Source organism: Epinephelus fuscoguttatus, linkage group LG22 (genome assembly GCF_011397635.1).
Source record: "Epinephelus fuscoguttatus linkage group LG22, E.fuscoguttatus.final_Chr_v1".
NCBI lineage: Eukaryota > Metazoa > Chordata > Actinopteri > Perciformes > Serranidae > Epinephelus > Epinephelus fuscoguttatus.
In genome coordinates this window covers 37,413,181-37,436,150 of record NC_064773.1, presented here as the reverse complement: position 1 = coordinate 37,436,150, position 22,970 = coordinate 37,413,181, and the positions used below count along the sequence as shown (strand labels likewise).

Here is a 22,970-nt window from a genome sequence, read left to right as displayed (position 1 = left end):
CATGTTTAAGCATTAACATCTCTCTGAATGTTTATGGATCCTGTGTGTGTATGTGTGCATTTTGGGTCTGTGTGTGTGTGTGTGTGTGTGTGTGTGTGTGTGTGTGTGTGTGTGTGTGTGTGTAAAATAATGAAGTGGGGGGAAAAAAACCTTTTTTTTTTAAATTATTTTTTCTACTTCTTCTGAAATTGCCAATTTTACATATTCTAATGTGCACATTGGTTGTTTTTAAATAATTAATGTTTATTTTGCTTTGCTTATTAAATTTATCATTTTATGAGGCACACCACCTTAAATTGATGAACAAAACAAAATGGCAGTTTCTTATACACTCTTTTAAATTATGGCAATGTTTTGACTGTTGCATATATGTTAAAGGAGGCAATGACTGTTTTTGTTTGTTTTGCTTCTGTTTTTTGTTTTTCTTTTGTCTTTTATAATTTTACACTTAACTATTTGAGGTAATGATGTGTCTTCTTCGGCAGAGCACTGACAACTGTTGACCCATTGTGCTATTTAAATTTGAGGACTTGAAGTCGTCATGCACACACAGAAGGCAAACCTACCGTGGATGTTGTGGTCCACAGCGCAGTAGAGCCAGTATGGGCTGGAGGAATGAAATGATCATTACCAGGCAGCCTAACACAGCATGGGCTCCCTGAAAGCAGCACACAGCAACACAGCATTCAGTGCAATGATTCTATCACAACATTTACTTCCAATGGCTAAAATATGTATCAAAGGATAATATTTGAAGAATATTGGGACAAAATAAGGGGAACACTTAAGTGTATCACTAAAGTACAGACTGTTTACAAATATGGACAACTCTTCTCCACTTCCCTCCACTGTACAAAAATGAAATCCAAATATCAATCAATCAATCAATCTTATTTATAATGCCCAATATCACAAATCACAATTTGCCTCAGAGAGCTTTACAGCATATGACCTCCCTCTGTCCTTTGGACCATCACAACGGAAGAGCGCAGTGTTCTGGGGATTTAATAGGGCACTATGATCTCTCTAAGATATGACGGAGCCTGACCATTTAGAGCTTTGTAAGTTAGGAGAGGGATTTTAAATTAATTTCTGGATTTTACAGGGAGCCAGTGCAGAGAAGCTAAAACAGGAGAAACGTGATCTTGTTTCTTAGTTCTTGTCAGTACACGTGTGCCCACATCCTGGATTAGCTGGAGAGTTTTAAAAGACTTATTAGAGCTACCTGAATTAACAGTAATCCAGCCCAGAGGTAACAAAAGCATGGACCAATTTTTCTGCATGCTTTTGGGACAGGATAGGCCTAATTTTTGCAATATTACGCAGATGAAAGAACACAGTCCGTGAAGTTTGTTTTATATGAGTTAAAAGACAAATCTTGATCAAATATTACTCTGAGTTTCCTTATGGTAGTGCTAGAGGCCAGAGCAATGCCATCCAGAGAACTATATCATCAGATAAAGAGTTTCTCAGTTGTTTGGGGCTGAGAACAATAGCTTCAGTTTTGTCCGAATTTAACATAAGGAAATTGGAGCTCATGCAGGTTTTTATGTCTTTAGGGCATTTCTGAAGTTTAGTTAATTGATCCGTTTCTTCTGGCCTTATCGATTAGTAAAATTGTGTATCATATGCATAAAAATGGAAATTTACAGTGATTTATAGTGATTTCCAATGATGTTACCGAAGGGAAGCATATATAGAGTTAATAAAATTGGTTGGAGCACAGAAACTTGTGAAACTCCAAAACAAACTTAGTATGTAAAGATGATTCATCATGAACGTGACTGAACTGAATTCGATCAGTGAATAAGATGTGAACCAGCTTGGTGCAGAACCTTTAAGGTCAATTAAATGTTCCAGTCTCTGAAGCAGAATTTGATGGTCAATTGTGTGAAATGCAGCACTAAGATCTAATAAAACAAGGACAGAGACAAGTCCTTTGTCTGAGGCAATCAGAAAATCATTTGTAATTTTTACTAGTGCTGAGGTGCTATGATGCACTGAATGAAATTCTGCAAATAAATTATTATCATGGAGAAAGTCACACAGCTGGTCTGTGACTACTTTCTCAAGGATTTTTGAAACAAAGGGAAGATTAGATATTGCTCTGTAGTTGGCTAACTCCAGGATGGGCTTTTTTAGAAGAGGCTTAAAGGGAAATTTCGGTTTATTTCAACCTGTCTCCTATCATCCTAAATTTGTTTCAAGTGACTAGTGACATAAAAACAATAGTTAGCATGTTAGCCGTTAGCCTAGATACAGCCGGGGCACATAGTAGCGTCAGACCTGTTAAAACCTAAGTGAACGGGCAACCTTCAAGTGCAAAGTTAGTCCACTAAACAAGCTTTTTTCCACACAGGCCGCCTCATATCATTAGGATAAATGTCAGAGAACATATAGAAAATGACATGTAAACGTGTTGTCTTACCTTACTGGTGTGCTGCCATGGTTGTTTACGATCTAGCTCTGCTTTCCAAAGCGCGGCCGAAATATATCTGGTGAGCTCTAGATAAAGTCAAGCTGGATACTACTCCAGGTGGAGATGTCTTGTCCTCGGTCACATCCAGACCTTGAAAATAAGGCTGCAACCGGTCCCATTCCTTGCAGCAGCCATTCCTCCTCTCTCGTCCTCTACCTGTTACGCCCCTCTCTCTCTCCTCCGTTCTTCAATTTCACAAAGCTCTTCCTCAGTGTATTCTGGCTCAAATAAATAAGGGCAGCCATCAAAGTCTGTAAAATAAAATTCCTCCTCCACAAAGTTGAAGTCTGGCAAAAAGTCAGCCATTATTCTATAAATCTTTCATAAAATAAATGAATGAACTTTTCAGGCTACTGTCTGGTTCTGCCTTCCAGCTGTTGCTGCTTGTTCTTGCGAGATTTCAGGCACAGTATGAGATGGCTGCTTGTTTTCGCGATATTTCGGCTGTGCTTTGGAAAGCAGAGCTAGATGGTAAACAAACATGGCAGCACACCAGTAAGGTAAGACAACACATTTACATGTCGTTTTCTATATGTTCTCTGACATTTATCCTAATGATATGAGGCGGTCTTTGTGGAAAAAAGCGTGTTTAATGGACTAACTTTGCACTTGAAGGTTGCCCGTTCACTTACGTTTTAACAGGTCTGACTCTACTATGCTCCCTGGCCGTATCTAGGCTAATGGCTAACATGCTAACTATTATTTTTATGTCACTAGTCACTTGAAACAAATTTAGGACGATAGGAGACAGGTTGAAATAAACCAAAATTTCCATTTAAGTACAGCTACCTTAAAAGACTGTGGTACATAGCCTGTTAATGGAGATATATATACTGATCACGTCTAATATGTGAGTGTTAACTAAAGGTAAGACTTCCTTAAGTAGCCTAATTGGGGTGGGGTCTAAGAGATATCTTGGATAGGCTGATGCCATCATGCTCTGGTGACATAATTTGGAGCCAAAATCAGCACAGTCATGATCCCTACCATATCAAGTTCCAGCCCTTACATCCATCTGACCAGTCGCAAGCAGCATCACTGATCATGACTGATGGCACAGTTTGATACACACAGCTGTCAGTCATGACGTCAAATCCCCTTTGGTTAAAATCAAATTTTTTTGATTATTTTGGTTTCAGTCAAACACTTCAACAAACAGTAGCGTGATAAGAACTACCTGAAATGACAGAAACCGTCTTTGTGAAAAAAAAAAAAAAAAAAAATTATAATTATTATTTGGGGCTGTCATGTTGTCCATCTTTATTGAAAAAAAAATCTGTAGAACCATCAGTTTAATATCATTGAACATCAATAACAGAATAATTATGAAAAAGAAAACTTAACTAATTTATTTGAACAGTCCAAGCAAGTGGATGCCTTTAAATCAGCAAAATATAACATTTAATGCGGCTGAAGCAAGAATGTCTGTCAATCAGTCTGTGTTTATGAAATGCTGAAACCATCTAAAGGCAACAGGACTGATACGCTGCTTTAAAACAAATCTTTCTTAAACTTTTTTGACCAGTTTTATGGAAACTGAGACATGGCTATCACCAGCCGCTTTAGTGGAAACAACCTGCCTGATTTTGAACATTTCATCTTCCTCCACCTTTTGAGAGAGCATCAAGTACATTCAAAATTGCATTTTTGCTTTTTGCAGATGATTTGGCTCTGTTAGCTTCATCACACTGTGACCTCCACTATGCACTGGGGTGGTCTGCATCTGAGTGTGAAGTGGTCGACATGAGAGTCAGCACCTCTAAGTCTGAGGCCATGGTTCTCTGCCAGAAAACAGTAGATTACCCCCTCTAGGTGGGAAAGAGTTTCTACTCCAAGCAAAGGAGTTCAAGTATCTCAGAGTCTTGTTCACGATTGAGGGTAAATGGAGTGTGACATGGATAAGACGTTTGGCCCAATGTCAGCTTTGTTGTGCTGCACCATTGTGATGAAGAGAGAGCTAAGCAGGAAGGCGAAGCTTTTGATCTTTTGGTCCATCAATGTCCCAACCCTCACCTACGGTCATGCACTTTGAGTATTTAAATTCAATTTCAATTCAATTCAATTCAATTCAATTCAATTCAAGTGAAGTCAAGTCAATTCAATTTTATTTCTGAAGCCCAATATCACAAATCACGATTTGCCTCAGAGGGCTTCACAGCATATGACATCCCTCTGTCCTTTGAGATGGCAGACACAAGCTGCCAAAATGACTTTCATCTGTAGGTGCCCAGCCTTAGAGATAGGGTGAGGAGCTCAGACATCTGGAGGGAGCTCTGATTAGAGCCATTCCACGTTGGAAGGGGCCAGTTGAAGTATTTCAGGCATCTGATCAGGATCCTCCTGGGCGCCTCTCGTTAGAGGTGCTCCAAGCATGTCCAACTTGTGGGAGGCCCCAGTGCAAACCCAGAACACGCTGGAGGCATTGTATTGCCCTGTTTCCACCAAGCAGTACGGTACGGTACAGTTCAGTTAGGTACGCTTTTTTACTGTTTCCACTGTGAATAGTTGTGGATGGTACCAATGAAACCGTTACGTAGTGTCCTCATTTTTGGTCACCCTTCTTTTGGGGTACCTAGCACACAGATCTGGTACTAAAAGGTGGATCTGTGGACGCTGCAGTCTGTTGGTTGGTCAATAGCGGACTGTTGCTCTTGCTCAGGGCTGAGTTGTGGCTGGTTTTGGGGCTTATGTAACCACTGTTCATATCGTGGAGAGTTTTACATATATTAGTAAACTATAACTATAAATAACTATAAAATAAAAGGTTGTTTTGCTGGCTTTTGCAGCAGCTGTCATCTTAGAAAAAAGAACTTAATTCACTGAGTCGACTGCCGGCAACTTTTGAGGTGGAACGTTAACTTACTCAATGTATGAGCCGACGATGTGAATCCATCAGCACGCCTTAAATTTTCAATATGACAACTTTGACCATTACTTTAGTTTTTATTGTCTCTTTTGGATGACATGCACTATTAGTAATGAATGGATCTTTAAGCGTTTAAAAATATATGTTAATTGTGACCAGATTCTGTGAACTGCAAATAACCTGATACTCAATCAGAGAAATAAAAGAGCGTTGCAGGGAGTCATTCCTGTGGGCTCCGGCAACACTAAACCAATGAGCTTGCCTTAGAAGGACTAAATGCACAAAATGCTTTTTAAATATTTTTCTGATATTCTGTCAAGTTTATCCTCATGCACTTTGGGGTTGCATTTTTGATGTACGAAAGGCGTTATATAAATAAAGTTTGATTGATTGATGTGTTTGTGTCTCCTTCGTGTTTTTATTTTGAAATGTGTTCTCATTGTATCCTGTGTTAATTTTACTTCCTGAGTTTTCCCACTACTGTTAATTACCTTATGTGTTTCACCTATGTCTTGTTCCACTCATTCGTGTATAAATCAACCCTTGTGTATTTAAAGCCCAGTGTTTCCCCCATTCAGTTGCCAGATTGCCATTGTCACCCTAGTGTGTTCATGCTTTCCAGCCTTATCCCCATATTTTATTCCTTGGATTTTGACTCTGTTTGGATTTATGGACTTTTCTTTTTGTGTGATTTCCCTGAATGGATTTCTCTGCCTTCGCTGACTGCCTTCATGTGTGTGACCCCTGACCTCCTCAGTAAAGATTTGGATTTGATAAATTTTTCGCAACTGAGTCTCAGTTTTGCACTAAAACATTACAGTACAATCTGGCCATGAAAGACTCAGCAGAGTAAGAAGCTCTTTGCTTAGCTCTTCGTGCTCAAGGGAAGAAACTTCATGAACATGAGCAGCAGCTGGCCTCTATAGTGGGTGGAGTGCAGGAGCTGCACATCAGACAGGACAATTCCTAAACTGCCATAACAGTCCAATTTCAAGAACTATCCTCCCAGATGCATCAGATGCTTGCTCTCCTGAACACCACAGCAGCGGCCCCACCTGCTCAGCCCTCCCCTCAGCCAAGGGAGGCTAAACCCTCTCTTCACCCTGAGCCCTTTCCCCCTAGTATTGAGAGGTATGATGGTGATCCCTCTACTTGTCGCTTCTTCCTGTCACTCTGTTCTGTGACTTTTGAAGTGCAACCTCACTCTTTCTCTCGCATTCATGATAACCCATCTGACAGGGAGAGCTCAAGAGTGGGCTACAGCAGAGTAGGACAAGCAATCTGTCACGTCACTCGGCCAAGAGTTTTGCAGAGGCGCTCTGCAAGGTCTATGACCACCATTCATTTGAGCCACCATCATCATTTCTGGCTCCTCTTCTGGTCCAGCAACATTGGGCAACAGCACCACAGTGCTTCCCAGCAGAGGGGAGGAACCCATGCAGCTGGGGCGCACCCGCCTCTCTCTCCAGAGGAACGACAGCGCCGCCCCAAGGAAGGTGCATCTACTGTTGGCAGCTAGGTCATTTCTTGGTTTCATGTCCAGTAAAAGACAGGCCTCATCAATAAGGAGTGGGTTATTGGTGAGCCAAACTTCTACTTTTCTGAATTCCGCCAGACCTCTAACTCACGCTTGTTTGACCTCCTCCAGTGTCTCCCTGGAACTGGCTGTGTTTGTGGATTCATATGCTGATGACAGCTTTATGGATCGGGGGTTAGCTAAACAGCTCCAGCTGATCCTGGAACCTAATTAATATCCTCAGGAGGCCAACGCTCTGGACGGCCGCCTAATCTGTTGCGTCACCCACTGCACTCCGGCTCTGAGTCTCATTATGTCAGGTAATCACTCTCATTGTTAATCACTGATTCACCTGATGTGCCTTTCATTTTGGGTCACCCCCGTCTCAGGAAACACAATCCACATATAGATTAGGCTACCTCGCTAATATTGGGTCAGAATGATTTTTGCCTTTTATCCTGCCTTGTGTCTGCTTCACAGAGAATTTCTCCTGAGAACTCTGACTCCCCAGATTTCTGTGACCTCTCTGGTGTTCCCCCTGCCTGCAACTAAACTCACAGTCAGGAAATGGACACCAGACAACGGAGCAACATTGGGCAACAGCACCACAGTGCTTCCCCGCAGAGGGGAGGAACCCATGCAGCTGGGGCACACCCGCCTCACTCCAGAGGAATGTTTCATGTCCAGTAAAAGACTGGGCTCATCAATAAGGAGTGGGTTATTGGTGAGCCGAACTTCTACTTCTCTGAATTCCTCCAGACCTCTAACTCATACAGCGTCTTACTCTGCTGAGTCTGTCATGGCCAGAATGTACTGTAATGTTTTAGTGCAAAACTGAGACTCAGTTGCAAAGGAAGAGACTGCTTTGAATGCACAGACTGGGATGTGCTGCTGGAAACAGAGGAGAACATCATAGACATTGATAGACAGGTTGACTGTTTTACTGATTACATCAACTTCTGTAGAGACGCAGTCATACCTACAAAGACTGTACGCTGTTTCCACAATAACAAACCTTGGATTACCAGTGACATAAAGGCAATCCTCAATGAGAAGAAGACAGCTTTTAGAGATGGTGACAAAGCACGGCTCAAACAAGTGCAACATGAGTTGAAGAAGAGACTTAAGATGGCAAAGGCAGAATACAAAAAGAAACTGGAGAGGAATCTACAACACAGTAACATCTGTGAAATGTGGAGAGAAGTCAACACCATCTCTGGTTACAACAACAAGAAAAGACAGCCAGTGGTGGGTGATGCAGAAAGAGCTGATGAACTCAGTCCGTTCTTCAATAGATTCAATACGGCAGCCACTCCCGCTTCCAATGCTGCTTCTCCTTCTCCTCCTCCTCCACCTCCTCCTCCATCACCTTCACCTACACAACTTGTGTACAACTCCAATGTGGCAGCCACCCCCCCTCTTACACCTGTGCCTCCACCCTTGTCTGTCTGGAGCTGGGAAGACTTTGCTCTGGGAAGGCTGCTGGCCCAGATGGTGTGTGTCCAAGGCTCCTCAAAGACTGTGCTGCCCAACTGTGTCAACCTCTCCACAAGATCTTCAACCTCAGTCTACAGTTGGGGCGGGTGCCACAGCGGGTTCCACCAGCTGCGGCTGTGCTGCGTTCCGGCTCCATCTCAGCTGCGGCACTCTGGAGCCCTCTGCAACAGATATGCAGGACTTTTATTTTTGCCGGACGCCGGAGCACAATGCAGCAATTCAGCACAGAGCAGATCGTGCGGGGCAGGAAGTCGTGCACAGAAACAAAATAAAACATCCGGTTAATTTTCGAAATAAAATACACAGTGTTCACGGCTGATCATATTTCCCTTGAAAACTACATAATGGGCAGAGGCAAGCCTGAAGTCAACAGGTCATAGGTTTTCAGACGTCATTTCACCCCGTTGACACCATGGACGAGGAGATGTTAATCATAGCAGTGCACCGAGATGTCTTCCGGCGGAGCTGCACCGCTCCGCACAGCAAACGCAGCCGGTGGGTATTGACGGACAGCAGAGCACCCAGCGGATAGCCAGCGCTGCCATTCCGCAACAGACATGCATCCAGTGGAAATCCGGCATAATGAGCAGCACAGGAGCTCCACAAGGGACTGTCCTGGCTCCATTCCTGTTCACACTGTACACGGCGGAATTCAAATACAACTCTGAGTCCTGCCACATCCAGAACAATACTCAGACGACACTGCTATTGTGGCGTGCATCAGGAATGGGCAGGAGTCTGAATATAGGTACCTGATAAAAGCCTTCAGTGACTGGAGTCAAGCCCTGGTCGAAGCCCCCTCTTCAGCCAGTGAATACCTGTGGGGTGGACATCGAGGTGGTGCCAAGCTATAAGTATCTAGGTGTACACCTGGATAATAAGTTGGACTGGTCCCTAAACACAGACGCTCTCTCCAAAAAGGGGTAGAGCCGCCTCTTTTTCTTGAGGAAGCTCAGATCTCTCAACATCTGTAGTAAGATGCTGCAGATGTTTTATCAGTCTTTGGTGGCAAGTGTGTTGTTTTATGCTGCGGTCTGCTGGGGAGGAAGCATCAGACACAAAGATGCAAGGTGGCTGGACAAACTAGTCAAAAGAGAATGATTGGAGTCAGGTTGGACACACTGAAGGAGGTGGTGGAGAGATGTACACTGAAGATGTTTAAGACCATCATGAACAACCCAGATCATCCACTCCACAACACCTTGATGGACCAAAAAACTGTGGTGGATGGCTCCTCTCTCTTCGATGCAGGACAGAGAGATACAGAAGATCCTATATACCAACAGCCATCAGGCTTTATAATTCTTTGACATATAATAGATGACCCAACAGATAATTGAATTTCCCCTTGGGGATGAATAAAGTTATTCTTATTCTTACTCTTATTCTTATTCTAAAGGCTGCCTCTCCCTGTCTTCCCTAGAGAGGGAGGCCATGAACAATTACATTCAGAGTTCCTTGACAGCTGGTATCATCCACCCTTCCTCTTCCTAATCAAGAACAGGTATCATTTTCCACTTATTTCCTTAGCTTTTGAGCTGCTTCAGGGGGCATCCATTTTCTCTAAACTGGATTTGAGGAATGCATATTATCAAATTTGGAAAACAGCCTTTAACACTCCTTGTGGCCACTATGAGTATCTCTCATGCCATTTGGTCTTAGTAATGCCTCAGCAGTTTTGTCAGGTCCTAGTTAATGATGTTCTAAGAAACATGTTGAACAAGTTTGTTTTCACGCACCTTGATGACATGTTGATTTTTTCCAAGTCTGAGGAGGGGCATGTCCAGTATGTCAGATGGATTCTTCAATGGCTGCGGGAGAATCAGCTGTTTGTGAAATCTGAAAAGTGGAAATTCCACCAGCAGTCGGTATCCGTCTTGGGGTTCATTGTGGCACTTGGTAGCTTCCAGGTGGACCCTGATATGGTTAGTGTGGTCACTAATTGGCCTCTTCCCATAGACAGAAAGCAGTTGCAGAGATTCTTGGGTTTTGCAAACTTCTACAGACACTTCATCAGAAACTATAGCTCTGTTGCATCCCCTCTCCATGCTCACACATCTGCAGGAACCAAGTTTACGTGGAATTCTCAAGCTGAGGAGGCTTTCCATTCCTATTAAGCAGTAGTTCTCTTCTGCTCCTCTTCTCACCTTGCCAGATCCTATGCTCCAGTTCATCATCGAGGCAATGGCGGTTTTGGGCGGGGGCCAGTGCCCCCGAAACTCCGAGTTCGGCTCCTCCTGTGGCCCCCCCGCCGAGGAGTCGGAGGGGGAACGCGGAACTAAATCATCTCAACAGGTTGCTGGTCGGGACACTTAAAGAGGCGCACCCAGTGAATCATGCAGAATACACCACACAAGAAGGAAAAGGGCCTGAGTTTTCTAGTGTTTAAATACAGTGTTTCCCATACGTTGACTAATTTGCCCTGCCACAGTCTCCAAAAATTGGCCAGATATAAAATGCCTCCAGTAAATGAACGTCACTCTGTAGCGCATGGGTTAGGGTTAGGGAGAATTCTTCGGCTCCCCCCACCCTCCCCAGCCTCACCACAGACGTTGCTCTCCTAGCACTAATGTGAGTCTGAGTTGATAGAGCAGACCGCATTTCTAAGCGGAATATTGAGGAATACTGACATCCACTTCGTGAGCATTCTTGAAAACACCCAGAAAACATCAGTAGAGAATTGTGTGGCTGTATTTAAGACAACTCAGAGCCTGCATGGCAACATACAGCACCATTGAGGTAAGCTCTGAAAACTTTTTCCTTTTCATTTGACTCATGCCTGTCACATCATGTTGATGTAGCGATGTGAAATACGATCCGGAGTTTTCATGGGTCTTTTATTTTGAAAATCAACCGGATACTCTCGTCTTTTCTGTTCTTCCTGTTTGACTCATTTGGTCAGCGCCAAGCCGCTTCTAGGCTGTGGCTGGTGGAGCAGCTTCTTGAATGGCTGCTGTTAGCTCTGGCACCCACGCCTCGGCCGGATTGCACACGCCACGGATCCAGTAGGTTGCCATAAATGGGCCTGTCCCAGAGGCATTCAATTACCAGAGGGCTTTTGAAATGCTCTGATTCAGGGTGCTGTACTTGCAAATCAAGAGGGAGGGAGGAAAGCAGTAATTTGTGCCTGTTTGTGTATAATTTAGTTGAATCTCACCTTTTGTTTTTCTTTCTTTTTGCGTACTTTGTATTGCTTTGCGTATCTGGAACTGTACTTCTGAGTGTGAGAGTTTTAAAAGAATATTTTGTCTGCACATGATTTTAAATATTAAAATAGCCCTCCAGAGGCAGATCAGTACATCAGTCATTTTTCTTTTGATTACTGAAATGTTTAACCACTAATACTTGGCCGTGTTTTAAGTGTAACCCTTCACCATAACATACCACTAGTGTTTTTATCAGTAAAAATAGAACATTTTTCACACATACAAAGCACAAAGATGTTGAAATCTAGGCATATTCTGCCATCATAACTTTGCTCCCAGTATTCACCAGATTGATGCCTTTAAATCAAATACAAAATTTGGAGCTGTGACGTGGGGCGTTGCTGATGAGGCTGGACGAGTGCTGGAGGGAGTGAAGATTCCTGAAGGCTGCCCTGTGAATCGACTCTATTGTGTGCCCACACTATGTTCCTGAGTCCTGTAGTGGGGACATTCTTCCAACCTTAATCATCCAGGGGTTGCCTGCACTGCCAGCCTCCTACTGCAGTGTCTCCTGATATACTCTGAAGGAAGATATGCAAGAGTTCAACGCTGCTTGCCCCACCTGTGCCCAAAACAAGATCTCCCGCCAGCAGCCTCCCAGTGTGTTACACCTCTGCCCAGCGACCCTGGTCACACATCTCCATAGATTTTGTCACTGGACTGCCTCTCTCTCTGAAGGTAACACAGTTACACTCACCACTGTGGATCAATTTTCTAAAATGGTTCATTTTGTCCCTCTGCTTAACCTCCCCTCTGCCAAGGAAATGGCAGAGGGGAGTTGTGTTTTCTCATGTTTTTCATCTGCATCTTATCTTCCTATCTTCCACCTATTTTCTGGATTTCACCCCCAGTGGCCAGACAAAATGTTACAACTAGGAGCTTGAGACAGGACGCTGCTGTGCAGTGTTTCAGAATCCATGCTTTTGGAGCAAGCGCTTGATTTGGATTGAGTATGCTCATTACTCTCTCTCTGTCTCAGCCACAGGTCTCTCCCCCTTCCAGTGTGTGTATGGTATAAGCCACCTGTTTCCTGAGCTTGAGGAGAAGGTTGTGGTACCATCTGCTCAGGCCTTGGTGTGCCGCTGTCACCTCACCTGGAGAAGGGCCTGAGCAGCACTCCTACACACCTCCTGCCACTGTAAACAGTTAGATGACAAATGCCAATCTTAATCTGCTTGCTACAGGGTTGGCCAGAGTCTGGCTTTCCACCAGAGACCTTCCCCTACGCCTGGAGTCACACAAGATGACACCAAGATTTGCTGGCCCAAGCTCCTAAAGACTTTGAGGGTCCATCCGACCTTCCATGTTTCTAAGACCAAGCCCTTTGGAACCAGTTCACTGGTTCCCTCCTCTAGAACCCCTTCAACCCCATGGGTTATTGATGAGGGGGCCTGCATACACTGTCAGGTGCCTGTTGGTGTTGAAGGAAGATTCTATGACTCAAGGTCAGTCTTACAGCCTTGTGGGTTTATAGACCTTTTTCACGGCAGACATTTTGACACGTCAGAGTAGGAGCAACACAGGTGTGTTCAATGACACTAATGACAGCTGTGTTTCATTTAGGGGAGACCCTGGTATTGTCCATGTTGGCTAAATGTTACTAGCTTACTGGGACACTGAATGGAACTCAGCCATCCTTAATGTTATCAATTTCACCTGTGCTTTTTCTATTGACACAAGTCAAAATGTCTGCTGTGAAAAAGGTCCATTGAAGACACAGCTTACAACTTCACATACCGCAACAATGACACAGCACTGCAAAACAGTTCACCAAACATTCCTATACTCCTCTTAACTTTCCATGTGTGTGTATGTGTGTGGGTCTTATTTCCTGCCATTTCCAGAGCACACACTGGGCTTTAAATACACAAGGGCTGATTACTAACTACACATAGGTGCTTGTGTATGCTTGTCTCGCGCAAGCGAGCACACGTGAGCGCAGAGCACAGAGAAGCAGTCAGAGCTACAGGCTACAGTGAGGCTAAAAACAGAGTTCAAAGGCTTCAGGACACTTGGATCAGTACGGATGAGCATGTTGGAGATATTTTGTGGCTTCAATTTTGTGTTCTTGGACGTTAGTCTGGGGCGCCGTCAGCCATTAGGTGTGCTAGCTGCTCCTCCCGACACGCATTACAGTACTGACAGCTAGCAACTAGCTTGACATTCACTAGTCTCACCCAGAGCCCTTGAATAGAGAGTCACGTCATCTCTGTTCACTCTAATGGGCCATTTTTTTCACAGCAATGGCGGATCGCGGAGCCTCTCAATAGTTCCCGGAAGTAAGCGCCACATGCTAGCAGCGCAATGGAGTTACAGCAGAAAAGACCGGCTGTGATGTACTTTTAACGGGTAAGATGTCCAAAGACTCAAATTTTACATTATCAGCACAACTTATCTAAATTGGCATGTGTATTAAAGCTTATTAGTGGATTATCTCCCATTAAATTAGTAGATTTATGTAATGTTAAAAGATAAGATAACAGATTAGGCTAGAACACTGTATATACTGTACACACCATACAGGTAATGCTAACCATGAACAGCCTGTTAGTTTTAAATTGTCTTCTCCTAAACCATTTTATCTAAAATTGGAAAGTTAGAGTGCTTCCAGTCCTGATTTTTTGCGAGCCAGTCTGAGTTAGATATTAGCTCAGTTAAATATGACATTGCTGTGTGATTGCTGAGTGGAGGAGGTGAAATGAAACAAAAACGTAACTTATGGTCTGTTTTTTAGGCTTTGTGATTCTGTTGAGTATACCTGTCTATAATATGTTACAGATCAGCTGATATTACATTGATAGCGAAGTGAGAGGGAAGCTTGAGGACCTGAATGAGATTTAAAACACAAGATAAGTAATTTTGATAAATGAAACATACCAAGCTAAATGGGGAATTATTCTAAATACCAAATGTATTTATATATTACTGTGTTATACATATGATCATGCTAAATATATATTCTATCACAGTATTAGATATGTAATCTTGTATATCTGTAACCTGCTGTAGGAGCACTGGGTGGCGGCGGAGCAGTGATGCTGCAGGACCACTGTGTGAGAGAGGACGCTGCAGATAAGTGCTGAGTCAACCTTGGTGAGACTTAAAACTTAACAAGGTGTGTTTCAAGTAGTTCCAGAGATAAGTAATCATACTTAATATGTATTATACTGCATTTTATATTAATTATATAAGTAATTATATTGAATATAATATATGACATACAGTGTTGGGCAAGTTACTTTGAAAATGTAATACATTGCATTATAATTCATTATAATATTATAATATCAGTAGGCATTATAAAATAGAAGAGGGTCATGTTGTTTCATAGCGGCTAATTAAAGTACAGAGAGCTTTAATAACAGTTCATTAACTTACAAACCCAGTAGTGGGCGATATTGCATAGTCTGATGAAGGCTCTCCTCTGGAGTGCAGATCTGACTGATTCACGCATTCACATACAGTGGTTACAACTTTGTATTAAAATCCCCTGATATAAATAACAGTGTGATGATATTAAACAATTAAATAGCCTAGACCTTTTCAAATGAACAGATAACTGTGGACACAGGGACGACCAGACACAGGATCAAAGTGCGATAACTTATGAGATAGGGATGAATATTTGAGAGCCAGTCATATGAAACACATTAGGCAAATGCTGAGGTTAGCACAACAAAAGCAAATTGGCTTGCCAGTCAGTCACTATGACAAGTGCAAATTAATACACCAGAGCTGGTAGACCCACCTGCTGGTTTCCAGTGTGCTGATCAGTTACAACAGCACCCAACACTGAAATATAAGTAAACATTTTAAGGAATTATACTGCAGTGATGCTGTGTGTCTCGTGTCAGGAGTGCTGCAGGATGAGGACCATAATGTTACAGTTCAGGAATGGCAATAACAATGATGTTACAGGTCCAGGGGTGCATTGTGGTGCAGGGGCGCTCACAGCATGATGCACAAAGATGGTGGGAATTAAATCTGCTCTAAGCCTTGTCTTGCCCTTTTTGGTCTGCATCAAAATGTGCCTGCAGTGACTTCCCACACAAAACTCACTTTTGTCTACCCACAGACATATCCCATAGTGGTTGAATGCATACAGTATTCGGGAACACTTTATACTTACTGAACATGTATACACTCATTACATATCCATGAGACAACTTCAAACAAATGCAATTAAAACTGATGCCACTTGTCATACTTGTGCCTTATCTCACAAAGCAACTTCAGACCCAGGCATATATAAGTGTGCCTAACCATTTCTCCTCTTTCTTTTTTTTTCCTCTTTCAGCACAAGAACAACAGGGGGATGCAATAGAGCCTGAACTCACCCCGCAATGAAACAACCCCCTTACCCTGAGTCTCAGCTCTGTGGGTTTTGCAAGCCTTTCCATGTTCCTTATTTTTAATAAACCAAACACTGAGCTTCCCAATAGTGTGGTCTTTGTTTGTGGAAATGTGCTAATGCAGTATTTGAGAATGATAACCTTACATATTTTTGTTGTTGTAGTATGTAATGAGTCTCAGGTTACTCCTGCTGACTTAGGCCAAAAAAAAATTCTCATCTCTGTGTCAATGAAGAAATTGTGCATGTGTACCTCTCTCTAAACGATTAGAATATCCCCACACAGCACCATGGTGGAGACTGTACGAGAGGACAACACAGAAGGAAAGGCACAGACAAACTGCTTGACATCCAAGTCACGTTTCTGAGTTTATTAAAAATTTGTTTGTTATAGTAAACAAGTACATCGTAAAAAGACAAAGATACATAAAATATATATATGTCTATAAACTGCTGCTGCTGCTAGTCCAGTGACCTATTGTGCTGTCACTTGACAGTCATTGGTAGTCACCCGTCGGTCTCCTTCTGTCCCACTGAAAGTAATCAAGATAACGTTAGTTATAAATCATTAGAATCATTACATTATCAATAAATGTTAGGATGTGATTACTCCTGACAACCATACAAGACTAAGGATAGAATTGAAAACATAATTTAAAGCAATAAAAGCAACATGCTGTTTCACAAAGGTAAGGAAAGACATATTTAAACAAGACAGACAATAATATATGTTATATACACATTGTTATACTGTGTAATACATTTCTATCATAATTATGCTATGTCATTAATATACTTATACTGGCCAATATATAAATACATATCCTTATCCACATTCCTTATATTTAAACTGTGCACTGTGTACATACTGTGTAATATTCCTGTGTGCAATATTTTGCCACTTCCTGGGGGATATCTATACATTCCTATATTTTTACAGTAAAAATACTACACATCATGTGTATTAAGTTGCTGTAACGTGAATTTCCAAGGTTGGGATTAATAGAGTCTTACCTAACCGTAGTAAACTAACACTAATCCTCAAATATTAGCACATTTTACTTCAAAAAATAACATAAAGATGTAACTGTTAATGGCGTGCTACACATATATTATAAATCAATGCAGTTATTGACAGCTACTTACCAAAAATGGGAGTTCTGTCTTTCAGTATTATGTATTTAAATGGCCCGCCAGTAACTTCCGGGAACTATCCGAGGTCTACATGAGTCACGTGACGCACAAGCATTTTGGACTTCCGTTGTCGCGACTCTATATTCTATGGCACTGGTCTCACCGGGCCAGCCCCAGCGGCCCACTTGGTGACCGCCCATCGAGATTCGTCCCGAATGTCCCAATGGCCAATCTGCCATTGGACGAGACTGACAACTTCCCTCATGAAATGCCCACGCACGATTCACGTAGGTCACCTATTTTTTATTCAAAACGGCCAATTTCGCTGAAAGGTGAGCGATTTTCATGCCTGGTTGTTGTTTTGCATATGGCAATTAATAAATAATTTAAATTACTATAATACAATGCATTAACATGCCAATTCCTTGTGAATTCTGGTAACAATGCCATTCAATAAAAAATAGACTGCTTAAAAAGACAATGCCTCAACAGTGTAACAGCAGTGCTGGTGTACTGACCCCAGACCAGGCTTTAACGTATGAGAAGGAGAGGATGAAGGCGATGATGGTGGCTGCTACCGTCATACTCATCACTGCAAGGTGGATCTGGAGGATCACAAACAATGCAACATGATACTGCACAAACAGAACACATACAGAGATCAGGAGACATGCACGATTAACTGCACCTGAGGAAAGGCATGGACCAAGCTCTCTGATTAGTGTTACTACAGTGACCCATTTAGCAGAAACACTCTAATACTCTCAGACCTAACAAGTCTATTTGACAGAACACACCCCGAACCTTTCTGATACCTTCACATTTGACTTTTGATGGCAAATATATGTATGCCCTTTAAATGTGACTGTATGTTGCATGTATTTATTTCCTTTTTTGGTAGCTTGCAGCCATTGTGAAAGCCAGGATGGGTGCACAGATGCTGACATAAAACAAATGTGAGGTATATATATGCAAAAAGTTAGTCTATGGTACACTGGTGTATCTATGAAGTCTCACCAGAAACCAGACATCTTTGCCATACAGCTTCCGTCTTTTGGTCACCTCTTTCAGATATCGGGCCACCATCATTCCCAGTGATCCAGTGGTCATCCAAGCAATCAGCATCAGTGCTCCTGAAAACAAAATTTAATGTTGGAATACTGCCCACTTCCCAACACACACCAAACCCTCTTATGACGCATCACCCATTTCTTCTCATTGTCCCAACACAAAACTTATCTCTTTGAGCTGACTCTGGATAATTGACAACATTTGAGACCAGTAATTAAATATTCTATTGGAAACTAGTGCAGTCAATAGAACCAGAGGAATGTGATGGTAAAAGTACCTTTACATTGTGGTTAAGCTTGCCAAACTGTACTGTCCACTGCGCAAAAAAAAAAAAAAGAAGACCAAGAAAAAAAATGTTTTGTTACCTGTATACTGATTATGGGACAATGGGCCCCTGGGCACATACATGTAAGCCCCATAAGCCTTATACAAAATTCCCTATTTGATTTCTGAAACATGATAGGATACCCCCTAATACTAGCATAGCATATGGTATGGGAAATCTACCCCCTCATACTAGCATGGCATACAGTATGGGAAATCACCAAAGGAAACATCGCAGGTTATGCAGTATTCTTTTTGAACCAGAGTTACTTTGTTGTCAGACTACTCACTTTAATGTAAGTTTACTGGAGCCTAAGTCTGCATTGTGCCTACATTAAAAAAAATGAACAAAAATGATCAAAATAGATATTTAATTAGACTCAGAAAAAGCAGAACTCCATTTTAAGCATCAGGAGCAAAAGATAAGTGATGTGACATTGCTAAATTTGCCTGAGCCCTGTGACTTTCCAATGGGAAATGCTCACAACAGTCACTTCAAACAGTGTCTCTAGCTTTGGGGCCCCTTGAACCCTTAGTAGTAATCTATTCATGGTATATATATCTTAGGCAGTTGTTTGAGTTTCTTGAAGACCTCTCACCTCTAACAGCTAAGTGTTTTAAGATGTTGTAAGTAACCAAGTTGATGTTGCTGATGATGAGTCTGAGTGGTGCTCCTTCCTTGTGTATCACTGGGGAGTCCATAGATGCATGGGATGAACTCCCCAAGAGCAATCATGAGCAGCATGTGACATCAACAACTCTATAAGAGTTCACACCCACACAAGGTTTAAACCCTGCGACTCTGCACCAGTCCATTAGATCTGAAGAAGTCTCTTGGATAAGACCAACATCTTCAATGAACTCAAGCAAGTCCAGTTGCCTACAATATAGCACTTGGCATTAGAGGGTGACATGGGAGTGGATTTTCAGTCCTGTCCCATCCCACTCCCACAAAAATAATCCCATCCCATCCCAATCTCATGAAAAAAAAAAAATCCTATCCCATCCCAATCCCACAAGAATGACTCCTGTCCCATCCTGCTCCCGTGTTGTGTTTCAGTTACAGTAAAAAATTAAAAAAAAAAATACAGTACATGGATCACACAATGTCTACCTTAGTTGAATATAAACCCAAATATGACATCTAATGTTGTGTTTTGATTTTCACATTGGCTAGTCATCCTGTTTAATTTGTCTTCTGATTACATCGGAACCATTGAAACAAGTTGTAGGAAGCCTCTGCAAGTAATTGGTTGCTGGCGGACACTCTGCGCTGCAATAAAATGGTTAATCAGCAGTGCCGTGCACTGTAGAGTCGATGCGCTGCTGGTTCTGCCGGCCTGAATAGAATATAATGTCTATAGCCTTACTGTTGTGTACAGCCTTTACAGACTGAGCTGAGTAGTGATGTGCGGGTCGACCGTAACCCGCGGGACCCACAAATGGACCTGCGGGTCGGGCAGCAGTGATCGTCTGTTAAATCGTTCTGTAAATGATATTTTGACATTATTATTATAGTCTATTAATCTATAATCTATTACTGTCATGGCATCCAAAGGTACTGATGTGTTGAGCAGGTGACAGTCCGTGGTCATTTTCAAAACACACTTGTGTCACGCACTCCAAAAGAAACTTGTTGAATCTTTAAACAATAATTTATTGTACAAAACAGGGGAAACAACCGTTGACAAAAACGGTTCCATAATTCATATTAAATTCAAAAGATAACGAAAAAACAGCTACAAGTTAGAGGGAATAGTGATAAAGTGGTAAAACTTGGCATTGATCCACAGCCTCGGATGCGCTCAAGCGTGCCCTGCGCACAAGCTCAGTTGGTAGGCTATATTTTCACATTTTTAACAATGCAATTTAAAAGTTTTGATTTTTATTGATAACCTACATTTACCAACAACAAAAAGACATTTAGCACCAAAAAAAATGTAAAAAAAAAACATAAATAAAAAATAAAAAAAAATAAGTAAATAAAAAACGAATATCGAATACCAGATTTTCATAACGATTACCTACCCACAGAAACGAATATTCAAATATCTGAATATTTGGGTACAGCCCTAGTAAGTTGAGTGTTTTTTTGTTGCTCAAGAAGTCAGGATTATTCCAAATGGGGGTGAAATTGGATAGTGAGAGAGAAGAGTTGGTGATTTTGTGAAATTTCCACCAGGCTGTCAGAGCCGACGCTATTGTTATTGCATTGAAACATGAATGGCGTTTGATTGATTGACTGAGAAATGGAGTATCTGAAATCTGGATGTCTTTACAGAGTGTTTGTTCTATGTCTAGCCAGGTGTGGTCTGAGTGATTGGAGTGTGTCCACTTGTATATATACTGCAGTTGATTTGCCAGGAGTAATGGTAAAAATGTGGTGCATCTAAGCTGCCTTGTGATTTGGGTTTTTGAAGTGTGGTCAGTTTGATCCTTGGTGTTTTATTTTTCCAGTAGAATTTAGTGATTATTGAGTCTAGAGAGTTAAATCAGTTGAGAGTAGGATGAGTTGGAATCATTGAAAAGAGATCATTTATTTTAGGAAGTACTGTCATTTTAATAATTGCTATTCTGCCCAAAATGGATAGGGATAAATTAATCCAACGGTGGAGATCATCATCTGTTGTTTTGAGTAGTGGAGTGAAATTGAGTCCAATCAGCTCTGACAGCCTGGGGAAACATTGATGCCTAAATATGTAATGTGATCCATGCATAGAGGAATGGGTGATATATGGGCTGCTGCATCCCATCTGGTGTTGTGCAATGGGAGGACGGAGGATTTATTCCAGTTTATAGAGTAGTCGGTGATCTTGGAGAATGATTCGATGAGTTTAATTGCTTCTTGCAGAGATGACTGAGGGTTTTGAAGAAAGAGTAAAATGTCATCTGCATACAAACTAATCTTATGCTGTGTTTGGGGTGTTTGAATTCCTCGGATATGGACATTCTGACAGATGGCTGCTGCAAAGAGTTCAATGAAAATGGTAAATAAAGAGGGAGAGAGTGGGCATCCCTGTCTAGTCCCCCTGTGCAGTCTGAAGCTTTGTGATGTTAGTGCATTAGTGGTGACGGTGGCTGAAGGTGCAGCGTACAGAATCTTGATCCAGTTAATAAATGATTCCCCAAAGCCAAATGTTTGTACGGTGGTGAAGAGAATTTTCCAATTAACCCTTTCAAAAGCTTTTTCTGCGTCTAAAGTGGCTATTATGGTATCTTCCTGTTGTAATGATGAATAATGGATTAAATCTAACAGTCTACGTGTATTATTGGATGCCTGTCTGCCTTTGATGAAGCCAGTCTGATCTGGGTGAATTATGTAAGGAGTGAGTTTTTCTATCCTGTGAGCGAGAGCTTTACTGATGATTTTTATGTCTACATTGATTAAGGAGATGGGGCGGTAATTTGAGGGCAGGGTATGATCTTTATTAGGTTTTGGGAGGAGTGTGATTATGGCTGTGTTCATGTGTACCGGAAATCTTGAATTTTGTTTTATTTCAATTATTGCTTTGATGAAGAGTGGGGCTAAAATGGACCAAAAGTGTTTATAGAACTCAGTAGGGAAGCCATTGGGGCCTGGTGTTTTGTTGTCTGGCATGAGGTTGAGGGCAATGGAGAATTCTTTTTCTGTAATTGGTGAGTCTAATGTATTGACTTGTTCTGTATTAAGATTTGGAAGTTTAATATTCCTAAAAAATGAATTGATGTCCTCCTGTTTTGGGTCCTTTTCAGATGAGTATAGTTTAGCATAAAAATTTCTAAATATTTTATTTATTTCCTGTGGTGAGTTGGTAGCCTTCCCTGCTGAGTCCTTGATGGTGGAAATTGTTGCTTTTTCTTTGTTTCGTTTAATTTGATTTGCTAAATATTTAGCAGATTTGTTGTTATGATGAAAATTTTCTTGTCTAAGTCTATGAATTAGAAATTGAGTTATTTTGTTTATAATGTCATTTAGTTGTAATTGACATTCTTTCTTCTTTTTATGGATGGAGAATGAAATGATTTTGCCTCTTAAAACTGCCTTACCTGTTTCCGAAAGAAGTGTAGGTGATGACTTTGGGGAATCATTTATTTCTAGGAAGGATGCCCACTCTCTTTTAAGATAGCTGTCAAACTCTGAGTCTATGTAGAGATATGTTAAAGCGCCATCTAGGGATGTGTTTTTGTTGATTGTTTGGGTTCCATACATCGGAGATGACTGATATAAGTGAGTTACTAGTCAGAAAAAAGTCAATGCGAGAGAAGGAATGATGGACCAGTGAGTAAAAAGTGTATTCTCTGGTAGTTGGGTGTTGTAGCCGCCAACTATCGCCAAGACCAAAATCACTCATGAACTGTTTTATTGTTTCGGTGGATTGCCAGTTGCGTTTATTGCTTCTATTGTTATATCTGTCAAGTGATGAGTCGATAATTGTATTAAAATCACCTCCTATCATGACTGGGCAGTTGGAAATGTTTGAGATGGAAGAAAAGAAGTTGTGAAAAAAGGATGAATCATCAGTGTTTGGGCCGTAAATATTACCAGT

The 22,970-nt window shown here is 41.7% G+C and overlaps 1 protein-coding gene across 1 annotated transcript in view; it reads right to left on the bottom strand.

Annotated features, from left to right (window-relative positions):
• The window catches only part of LOC125882999 (putative ferric-chelate reductase 1), a 333,018-nt gene that overhangs the window by 68,017 nt on the left and 242,031 nt on the right, over nucleotides 1-22,970 (bottom strand). The window contains exons 10-12 of the mRNA XM_049567087.1: nucleotides 18,067-18,182; nucleotides 17,568-17,654; nucleotides 567-658 (exon numbers count right to left, since the gene is read on the bottom strand). Coding sequence (XP_049423044.1) covers nucleotides 567-658; nucleotides 17,568-17,654; nucleotides 18,067-18,182 — 295 coding nt within the window. The remainder of the gene's footprint in view (nucleotides 1-566; nucleotides 659-17,567; nucleotides 17,655-18,066; nucleotides 18,183-22,970) is intronic.